We start from the raw sequence: 10,108 nt of genomic DNA on the forward strand, positions 1-10,108 counted from the left end.
CTCCAAATACTCGGCATTCTCTCAACCAATCAGGAGTCGCTTCCTCTTACGTTGACCCAGCCCAGCCTCTTCAGGGAACCGCAGAAAACTGGTCCCGTCCTCGGGGCCTGAGTGGGAGAGGAAGCAGAGCCCTATCAAATAGGTAATTCGGCACCAGAGAATTTGATTCGGAGGTAGGAAACTGCCCCACCCGAGCTCAGGAAGGATGCTCCGCTTCCCGCCACGGCACATTAACTTTCAGTAATCAGAGCCCTCCTACTGAGGGGTCCCCTCCCCCACCCCGGGAAGGGAATCCTCCTGAGAGCAGCGGCTGTTTCCTTCCTGGGCACGGAGGAAGCACTTGACCAAGGCTTATTGGCTGGGCACAGTAAGATCTTGACCAATACTCCTCGGCTGGGCACACAAACAGGCTCTTGACCCACTGTATACTCCATAGCAGCCGAGGCCAGGGCCTCCCACCCGGGACTTCCTGGATGGCTGGAATTTGGGTTCCAGCTGGGAGCGCCAACCTTCATTCATCTGCCAGCCCGGCGGCCCAAGCGCCGCCTGGGGGCAGCCGAGAGCGCTCCGCCGCCGCTTCCCAGTCGTGCGTCGGGAGGCGGGGCGCGGGCGGCCCGGGGCGGCCGGCGATTGGCCACACGCGGCCGGGGCGGGACAAGGGGCGGGCCCCGGGCGCCGGCTCGGACAATGAGCAACCATAGACGGGAGAGCGGCGCGGGTGAGGGGCCCGGATTGAGGACGCTCCCCCCGCCGGGGGGCCGGGACTCTATGGTGGCGGGGAGGACCCGGGCTGGGCGGCTGCAGGTCGTGGGCACGGGCCGAGGCCGGGCGGGCCGGGAAGCGGACGGGGTGGGGCTGGGCGGACCGGGGGTCGGGCCGGCGAGGCCTGGCTGACTGACCGCGCTGTCCGGCCGCCCCCCGCCAGGCAGAACCATGGCCCTGAAGGCCGAGCCCGCGCCGCTGGACTGCATCCAGGTGACGCTCAAGTGCGAGGACGTGGAGGAGGTGCGAGTGGAGGACGACGGGGCCGAGGCCCCGGGGCCCCGCGCCCATACGCCCCCGGGCCGCTGGCCCCCGCTGCCGTCGCCCAGCCGCCGCCGCCCTGTGCCGCCCGCTGGGCCCCCGGCTGAGCCCGCCATCCCCATCCCCGCGGCCCTGCGGGAGCCGGTGCTGCGAGGTGAGGCCGCGGGGGAAGAGGGGAGGGGCCCTGCCCAGGCCGGCCGAAGATCACGGCTATCTGTAGAGCGGCCCGCCCCCAGCCGAGAGGGGGAGGAACCGGGGTCATCCCGCTCTGTGCGGATCCCATGGCTTCCACGCGTGTGCGCGCGGGTTTAGGGCGCGTGTGGGAGCCGCACCCCCCCCCCCCCGGGCCTTCTCCAGACACGCGCGTCTACCTCCGCGACCCCGGGCTAATTCTATTGAAGCGGGTCTGTGTGCGGTACACGTCACACACGTGTGTGCATACGTGCGAGGCCGCGGGGCTCCGTTCCCCTCCCCCTGTCCTGTGTGTCAGGACATGCAGGCCTCCCTGTGGGCACTTTTGCCTGGACAGTCACTCCTGTGGTATTTGTGCCTGGGGGGAGTTTGGGGAAACCGAGGCCCTGAGCCGGCTCAAAGATCCGCCCCCTCAGTTGGATAGGGAGGCCCAGCCATGTCCGTGACTTGACCAAGATGGGGGGTTGGTGTCTCCCCGTCTGAAGCGCCTTCCGTGTGCAGGCCATTCCTCAGGCCGAGCCTCTTAGTCTCCTCTGAGCAAATAGAGCAAATTTCTGGGGAGAGGCGGAGGGAGGACCTCCTGATGCAGGTGAGAGGCCAGGTGGGCCAAGAGCCTCCATTTACTATGCCGGGAGAGGGATGGAGGAGGACCACGGGGGAGGCCGCCAGCTCCTCTGCTCAGCTTTGTATGCTTGGAGCGAGCCTGGGGCCAAATCCCTGGAGTTGTAGGAGCCAGAGGGGGTGGCCAGACTGGAACTGGCCCTTGAGGCCTGGGTCAGAGCTCCCCTTCCAGGCCCTAAGAGGGGAAGTGAGAACAGGAAAGAGCCAGCCTTCCTTTTCAGTGCCTATTTGGATCTTAGAAGACCTTGTTCCTCCTCCCTTGGAACAAAAACTGAAGCAAACTTGCTGGCCGCCTCTCCTGGGGCCTTGGAGGTGCTTCCCTGTCTCCAGGGAGTTGGGTCATGGGGGATGATCAGTTGGCCTTCCTAGGCCATCTTGGAGCCATCAAGGCCAGGGTGGGAAGAACTGAGAGGCTGTGAGCTTTGATTTGCCAGAGGAGACAAAGATGGGGCCTGGGGTCCGGGACAGAGGGGGCAGCAGAGGCCGCCGTGCCCTCCTCTAGGCCTGGCACTGAGTGGGGGGACGTCAGGGCTTGTCCACCCTCAACCCCCCCTCTCAGGAAGGACCTCCTGTGTGCTGGGCCCAGGGATGCTCCAAGGCATCCTGATCTCCTTTGTTCAGGGATTCCCTCACTGACATGGATGGCCGGCAGGGCAGGCAGCTCTCATCCACGTCTGCAGATAAAAGTCCACACAGGATGATACGGGGAGGAGATTTTGTTGGGCTGATGAGGAAGGGCCTCCCAATAGAAGAGGGGACTGAGTGGAGCCTGGAAGGGATCAGGCTGTGCTAAGAGGCCAAGGGGCACCATTTTGGAAGCCCACTAGGGTGGGTCAGGGCAGGGAGGAAAGATGCTGGTGAGGTCAGAGGGCACTAAATACCAATGGCAAAGCCATTGGAGGTCACCAAGAGGGGGAGGCTCCAGGGCAAGACTGGGCATCCTCAGGAGGGGAAGCTAATGCCTTGACACGAGGAGCACCCCAAGGTCTGGGCTGGGGGTGCAGAAGCAATGCCACGCTCTAGAGGCCCGGGCTAGCTCGGAGATCTCTTGCTGCCCTGAGTTAGCCATTAACTTGTTCATCGTGTCTGGGAGTAAACCTCCCCCACAATGCTATGGTTCACCTTTGTGTCGATCGTTTGTTGTTTGTTGTCACGTCCGGCCCCGGGACCCGTGTGAGATGCCAGAGTGATCAGCTGTTTCCTTCCCCAGCTCACTTGACTGAGGAAACTGAGGCCAGCAGGGTCAAGGACTTGCCCAGGGTCACACAGCTAGTAATGTCTGAGACAGATTTGAAGCCGGGAGGATGAGTCTCCCAGACTCCAGGCCTAACCCTCTCTCCACTGAGCCACCCAGCCGCCCCAGCGCTGTCTGCCCGTCCTTTGTCTCCTGATTTTGTGCCACCTTCTCCAAAGATTATGAGCCGTGGAGCCTCGCTCCAGCGCAGAGAAAAGCGTCTTCCCAGGCCTCCACACTGGCTGCGGGATGCTCACTCCCTCGTGGGGGAAGAATCCAGAGGAAAGCTGTGACCCGATTAAGCTTGCTGTCGAGGTCAGGGCTATTCCTCAGGCGTGTGACCCTGGGCGAGCCTTCCTTGGACGAGCCTCCGTTTCCTAGGCTATAAAATGGGGGTAAGGATACCTGGTGTACCCACTGCCTGAGAAGGCAGCCTCCAGGGGGTTGGTTAGTGTAGGGGAGCTGCCTTCGAGTCAGGGTGGCCCGGGTTCCGTTTCTGCCTGGCACAAACCACATCGCTCCAGGCAGCTGGCACAGACCAGAGGGGCAGCGAGCATTAAGCTTCCTCCATCCTGGGCCGGGCACTGTGCTGGGGCCTCGGGAATCCAGAGACAAGGAGGCTGTTCTCGAGGCCCCCCTGCCATGAGGGAGACAGCGGGTATACAGCTAGGTGGATTTAGGGCTTTGCAAGGAAGAAGGGAAAGAATTCAGGGGAGGGAGTGTTCCAGGGACTGGTCAGAAGGCCGGTGTCCTGACAGGGAATACATGAAAGGAAATAAAGAGACAAAGCAGGGGACCCAGTGTGAGGAGCTCAGAACCAGGCAGGACAATTGGTATTTGATCTGGGAGAATGGGAAGTGTGGGAGTTGGGGGGGGGGCAGTCCATGCTTTAGCCAGATCACTTTGGGTGCCGAGTAGAGAACAGATGGGAGGCAGGGCTGGGCATGAGGGGGTGAGGGTCTGCCCAGGAGACCCACAGTAACAGGAAAGAAGCTAGAACATGTGGGGTCTTTGTGACACCCTGCTTGGGAGTGAATTCACCGAGAGGGTGGGAGTGCCCAGGCCTTCCATGGGAAGTGTAGAAGAGGCCTGCAGGGGCATCCAGGTCAAGGTGCCCAAAAGGCATTTGGTCAGGCCAGACGAGAAGGACATTAGGGCTGGGCAGAGAGTCAGTGAAGCTGTGGGAGAGGGGGAGAGGTCACCTAGACAAGAAGCTTGGGGCCGAGGTTTAGCAGGTGTGATCTGGAAAGGGGCCCGGAGAAGGAGCGGCCAGAGAAGCAGCAGGACCGCAGGGAGAGGATGAGGCCAGGAGGGCCAGCTGTGAGCTCCAGAGGGCTCTGGGCCACCGAGGATGCCTGCTCTTTGCCCTGGGGCCCGGTGGGGAACAGGCTGCTTGCCAGGCCGGCGAAGAAGGGGGCATCTTCTCCTGAGATGAGCCCTCTGCAGGGCACCACAGCCTGGGACCCCTCACCATCAGCTCCTTCTTTCTCCTTCCCCAGTGGGACAGCCCGAGGCCAGCCCCCTCCCCGGGCAGTGCCAGCCCGAGACAAGCACGGCCATCAGCGAGGAGCCCGAGCCTCTGCAGTCATGGGAGCAGGAGTACTTGGTGGGGAACAGCCCCGGGGGCAGCGGCCGGGCCCTGTGCATGGTGTGTGGCCAGGAGCTCCACACGCCTTCTGCCCGCAGCGCCCGGCGCCACATTCTTCGCCAGCACCCCCACACCCTGGGCCTGAGCCCCGGGGAGAAGAGCAACATCCTTGAGGCCTGGAGTGAGGGTGTGGCCTTGCTAGATTCCCTGGGGCCTCCCTCCCCCCCCAGCACAGGTAGGAGGGGAGGGGGGGGATCGGGGCCGGGGGGTGGGGGGGGTGAGCAGCAGAGATCCTTAGGAGACTCTCCTCTCTGCCCCAGACCCTCCTGAGACACCAGCAGAGATTGTGGTTCTTCTGGACTCTGAGGAGAAGCCTGAATCGCAATCTACTCGGAACCGACCCCGGGGGCTCCGGCCCCTGCAGACTCCAGGTAAGGCCCTTCAAGAGAGGGCACGGAGGAGGGGGGGGGCACGGGGCAGGCAGAGCAGGGGCCTCTGGCCTGGGATGGAGAGAGGGGCTGTAAGGGGGAGCGTTTCATGAAGTCGGGGCTCTTTCTTGGCAGCTCCCCCAACCATTGATGTAGGGACCAAGAAACCTCGGAACCAGAGATATAAAGAGCTGTCTGGAGACGTGCCTCCCAAGAAGAAGAAGGGCAGGGGCAGGAGTTCGGCCAAGGCCAAGGCCGGGGCCAGACCGTTGGTCCCGAGTCCAGGTGAGGGGGCAGAAGGAGCCGAGAGAGTGGTGAGAGGGAAGAGACCAGAGAAGCAGCTAGATTCCAGGGTGAGGGGTGAAGAGAAGACTCACCTAGAAGGCAGGCCTTGGGATCGCCACCTCCAAGGGGCAGGGATGCTCACCAGGAGGGAGAGATTCCAGAGAGACTCCCCTAAATGTCCCCCACATGCTCTGGTCATTCTTCCCTGGGTGGAATAAGATGCCAGTGAGATGGTGAGCTGCCCACCAGCAGTGGGATGACCACTCGTGGACAATCATTGTGAAGTTTTCTGTGAGGTGCCACTAGATGCTGCACTGAGTTTTGGGGGACCCCTGACTTCTTCCATTCTAAGGAAGCCAAGGAGGATGTTGCACCCTGATCAGAGAGGCCTACAGACAGCGTGGCCTTCGCTCTCTGGCTTTCTGTCTCCTTCCCCAGCGGAGTCCTACAAAGCTCCAGGTTCCCCCCATGGTTTCGTCCCCTGCTAGTCACATTGGCCTTAAAAAAGACCCTGGAGGGAGAGGGTGAGGGTCCCCAGAAAGCGCTGTCCCAAACAGCCTTATCAGAAACAGTGTGGTGAGGGGCTCAGTGGTTAGAGCCCAGGCCTAGAGACGGGAGGTCCTGGGTTCAATTCGGACACATCCCAGCTGGGCTACCTTTGTGGCCCAGCCCTCGCTGCCCTGTAACCCGTGTGCCACATTGATTCTAAGATGGAAGGAAAGGCATTTAGGCACAGCTGGGGGGGTGGTTGGGGTGGCCGGGCTGGCCAGTGGAGGCCTCGAAGGCAGCCGTGGAGCGGGGTTCCCCAAGCCTGATCTCAAGGTGATGGGGACCCCCTGGAGTCTCCAGAGCAGGGGGAAGGGAGACCCACCGCAATCTGCCTACTGCCATAGTCTGGGGGAGACAGCAGGACCCCAAGTTGGGGAAGGGGAGGATACCCGTAAGAGTGGAGAGAAGGGGCACTGAGGGAGGTGTTTTGGCAGCAGATTGGCTGTGGAGCATGAGTGCGAGTGAAACCCAGGCTCACCCCCGGGGAGGGGGGGAGGACTCCAACCATCTGTGACCCCATGGGGGGTTTTCTTGGCAGAGCTCCTGCTGTGATGAGCCATTTCCTTCTCAGCTCATTTGACAGATGGGGAGACTGAGGCAAGGAGGGTGAAGTGACCCACGCAGGGTCACACAGCTAGTAGATAAACGAGGCCAGGCTTGGCTCTCCGTCCAGCAGGCTCCCATTTTGGACCAGTTGAGATGTGTAAAAGACATCTAGCTTGTGGTGCCGCCTGAGAGCTGGGGATGGAACTTGGGGTCGGGGGATGGAGAGGAGAATCCTCTTTGTTTGAGGCAGGGGCAGAGGGGAGAAGAGGGAGCTTGTGGGGGATGGCAAAACAAGGCCGCCCCCGAGGGGGATGTGGCAGGAGAGGGCCGAGTCCAGCTAATGGAGAGGTTTTGTGGAAGGGCTGCCTGGCCAGCCCGGGGCCCCACTGACCCCCAGAGCCCCAGGAGAAGTCCAGGCACGGAGGGCGGGACAGGGAGAGGAGGGGAGGCGACATCAGGGTGGGGGGCCAGAAGGCAGCTGGAAGTGTTAGAGGGATACCCCATGTTGGGGGTGGGGTGAGTGGGGAGCAGTGTGTCAGCAACTAGATGGTGAAAGTTCCCATCTTGCCTCAGTTTCCTCAGCTGTAAAATGGGGACAATAACAGCACCTCCCTGCCAGGTGCTTCACAAACCTTAAAGCTCTATAGATGGCGCTACTGAGAATGCCGGGGATCTCCGGTGCCCCCCAGGTAGTCCTCGCCATCGGACAGAGGACGAAGCCTCTGCAGATCCAGACTTCTGGACGTTGTTCTTTGTCCCTCTCCAGATCTCCCCCTCCCGCACGTCACCCTGGAGCCCTTCTCGGCCCCCACTGAGGTCCGGCACTTCACGGATGGCAGCTTCCCCCCCGGCTTCGTCCTCCAGCTCTTTTCCAGCAGCCAGCTCAAGGCCTCGGAGGACAAGTCTTCGTCGAAAGGAGGCGAGCCGGCTGAGGAAAGCCCCGGGCGGCCCCCGAGCCCCACCCCAGGTGAGTTGTGGGCAGGACTCCCTACAGCTGGGGCTCCCCTCCGCTCCCCTCCTGGGCTCCTCACTCTCTGGGGGTGACGGCCTGGCCCGGCGTCAGCAGGACAGCTCGGGCTCCCTTCTAGGAAAGCATCCCAGAGCAGGCTTAATGCCATCGGACCTACCCCACTCCCAGGTCACTGAGAACAGGACTGGCCCGGGCCCTCTCCTGCCCCCTGGCATTGCCTGGGCACCGAGGCCCAGAGTGGGCATTCTAGCTGCCATCCCCTTCAGGAGAAGTCAGAGGCTGTGACTAGAGCCCTGGGGACGAAGCCAGGATGAGACAGGGATGAACCAAGGGTGTCCGGGGTGGGGGACACGGAGCTGGGCAAGGGCCCCCAGTCAGTACCTGTGAGGGCCAGCTAAAGGGACAGGCCGTGTCTGGCCTGGAGAGGCCGCCCCACTCTGGCCCCAAAGCTAAGTCGAGGCTGGTTGTTCCTCTGGAAGGTCTGGGGGGCTTTTGTGGGCCGCGCGGTGCCCGGTGTGATGGAGTGGCCAGATGCGGGCATGATCCTTAGAATGTGTCGGGAGATGCCTGGCATCCAGCACCAGGGAGGGCTTCCTGCTCACCGTGGAGGGCCTCTGGTGGGTGTTTAGCCTGGAGAAGGGCAGGCCAGAGTGGTGGCTCCGTCCTCCTTAGAGGCCTTCACCCAGACCCAAGGGCCACTCCCTGGGGGTGTTGGAGGAGGCCAGGCCTTTCTCCCCGGTCCACAGTTGCTAGCCACGACCTCCTGAGCCACAGGAGTGAATTGTGGCCAGCCACGAGAGGCAGCACCAGAGCCCGCTTTCTGTGCAGGAAGTCAGGTTGGGGCATTCCCGGGGCACCAGCCCGGAGCTGGAGGGCCCACAGAGGCCCTTGGCTGGGCCCACGGGTGGGAGAGGCCCTTCCCCAGGCTGCCGGGCAGCTCTAACACTTCCTCTTCTCATCCCTCCCCAGCTCCCTCCGCGGGGCTCCGAGGGACGCTGGATCTGCAGGTCATACGCGTGCACCTGGACCAGCCCCCAGCGGTCAGCCTGCTTCAGGATTGGTCCAAGGCTCCCCAGGGGCCCCGGGCGGTGGGGGCCGGTGACCCCCCGGGTTGGCAGGCCGTGCTGACAGAGTCCGGTGTGGCTGCTGCTCGGGAACAGCCAGAGGCTGGGCCTGGCGAGTGATGGCCGCTGGGGGTCGTGCCCACGGCGCCTCTCCTCGCCCCTCGCCTGGCAGACCAGCCCGTCCGTCCGTCCGTCCGTCTGTCCGTCCGTCCGAAGAAGCCGATGGAACCAAGCACTTGAGGGGACAGTCTGCTTCTGCTCCCGTTGGACGCTGCTAAGGGGTCCCGGGTCCGGGCCACCACCGTCCTTGCACTAGGGTTCAGTGTTGATGGAGAGTGAGCTCCCGAGCCCCACTGTGTTTGCCCTTCCTCGTTCCCGCTTCACCACTTCCCTGCCGGCATAGTGCCTTACAAAGGAGGCGGTCACAAGGGGGGGCCCACGGAGCCCCCTACTACCTCGGGGGAGCCTCCTCTCCCCCCACCTCCTCCTGGCCCTCCTGTCCGTACAGCCCCGTCACCCTTTCCCCGCCCCGCAGCAGAGCCGGAGGAGCTCCAGGTGGGGGTGGCTCTGGGGCCCCCAGCTCTGCCCGCTTTTCACCTTGCTGACCCAGCCCCCGCTTCCCTGGTTCTTTCCCTTTGTACATACCCTTTGTTGACAATAAATTATTATTTTTTATGGAGCGAGCTGTTTGGTAGTCAGCAGTGCCGGGCATCTGCAAGATGTGCAGAGAAGGACCTCCGAGGTCACCGGTGCCGGGGCAGGGCTGACCCGCAGCCCCTGGGCCTGCCTGAGCTTAGGAGCCCAGAAAGATGGGAAGCCAAGAGGCAGGCACGAAGGGGCCCCGACAGGCAGGAGGAGTTCCCAAGGCACTTGCTGCAGGGGGACAAAGCCTCAGGGAGAAGAAGGGCTTGTGCTGAGCTTTGGGGATCCCCAGAGGCGTCGGGAAGGCTACGGCTTCTATGGGGGAGGCTCCAACAAGAGCTTTCCACATCCATAGTTACGGGTCCTGGTTAACGGAAGACCTCGGCGGTCACAGTGCAACGCACCGTACATGGGTCAGTGACTGCAGAAAACGTCTGATACGGGGGTGCGAGAAACGGGAGTTCTATAGCTTACCTGACACGTACCCCAGCGTTTCCGTGGCTTATACGATGTATGAAATCAGGGGTTTCTATGGGTGCCGTAAACATGACCTAGAAGGAGAAAGAAAGTGGGAGGGCCGTTAGGGACCTTCTGCTTTAGGTCCCAGAGCCTTGCTCGGTGGGCTCTCAGGCTTTGCCTGCTACAAAGAGGGAGGGCATCCCCAGAGACTTGGGGTACAGCATGGGCAAAGACAAGGAGATGGGCTGTCTTGTGTATGGAACCACACAGAGAGCCGGTTTGGGTGGGCCAAGTGGCTGGAAGAGAGGCATGTATACTAGAAGGAAAAGTAGGGTGGGCTAGCTGTGAACCTATTTGATCCAGAAGGTTATAGGGAGCCATAGGTGTGTCCAGAAGGGGCTGAAAGGCTTCAGGCATGGGTCTGGCCATTAGGAAGCTACTTGCAATGAGCCAGCCTAGAGCTGAGAGTCCCAAATCAGAATGGTGTTGAGAGATGCTGCAAAAGTT

General features: G+C 62.2%; 1 protein-coding gene across 1 annotated transcript; it reads left to right on the forward strand.

The window, feature by feature from the left end:
- The first annotated feature begins 712 nt into the window (after positions 1-712).
- On the forward strand, positions 713-9,179 carry SPINDOC (spindlin interactor and repressor of chromatin binding). The gene is made up of 7 exons (XM_044680434.1): positions 713-804; positions 926-1,177; positions 4,570-4,893; positions 4,979-5,089; positions 5,222-5,371; positions 7,233-7,433; positions 8,406-9,179. Exons 2-7 carry the CDS (start codon positions 934-936, stop codon positions 8,618-8,620), a joined length of 1,245 nt encoding a protein of 414 aa, XP_044536369.1. The 5' UTR covers positions 713-804; positions 926-933; the 3' UTR covers positions 8,621-9,179.
- Positions 9,180-10,108: the final 929 nt, after the last annotated feature.

The sequence above is a fragment of the Gracilinanus agilis genome, chromosome 6 (genome assembly GCF_016433145.1).
Source record: "Gracilinanus agilis isolate LMUSP501 chromosome 6, AgileGrace, whole genome shotgun sequence".
NCBI lineage: Eukaryota > Metazoa > Chordata > Mammalia > Didelphimorphia > Didelphidae > Gracilinanus > Gracilinanus agilis.

Excerpts from the sequence above, each read along its gene's own strand:
- SPINDOC (XM_044680434.1), top strand. The coding sequence starts at position 934 with ATGGCCCTGAAGGCCGAGCCCGCGCCGCTGGACTGCATCCAGGTGACG. Across the intron at positions 4,894-4,978 it reads TCCCTCCCCCCCCAGCACAG|ACCCTCCTGAGACACCAGCA; the intron begins GTAGGAGGGGAG and ends TCTCTGCCCCAG. Across the intron at positions 7,434-8,405 it reads GCCCCCGAGCCCCACCCCAG|CTCCCTCCGCGGGGCTCCGA; the intron begins GTGAGTTGTGGG and ends ATCCCTCCCCAG.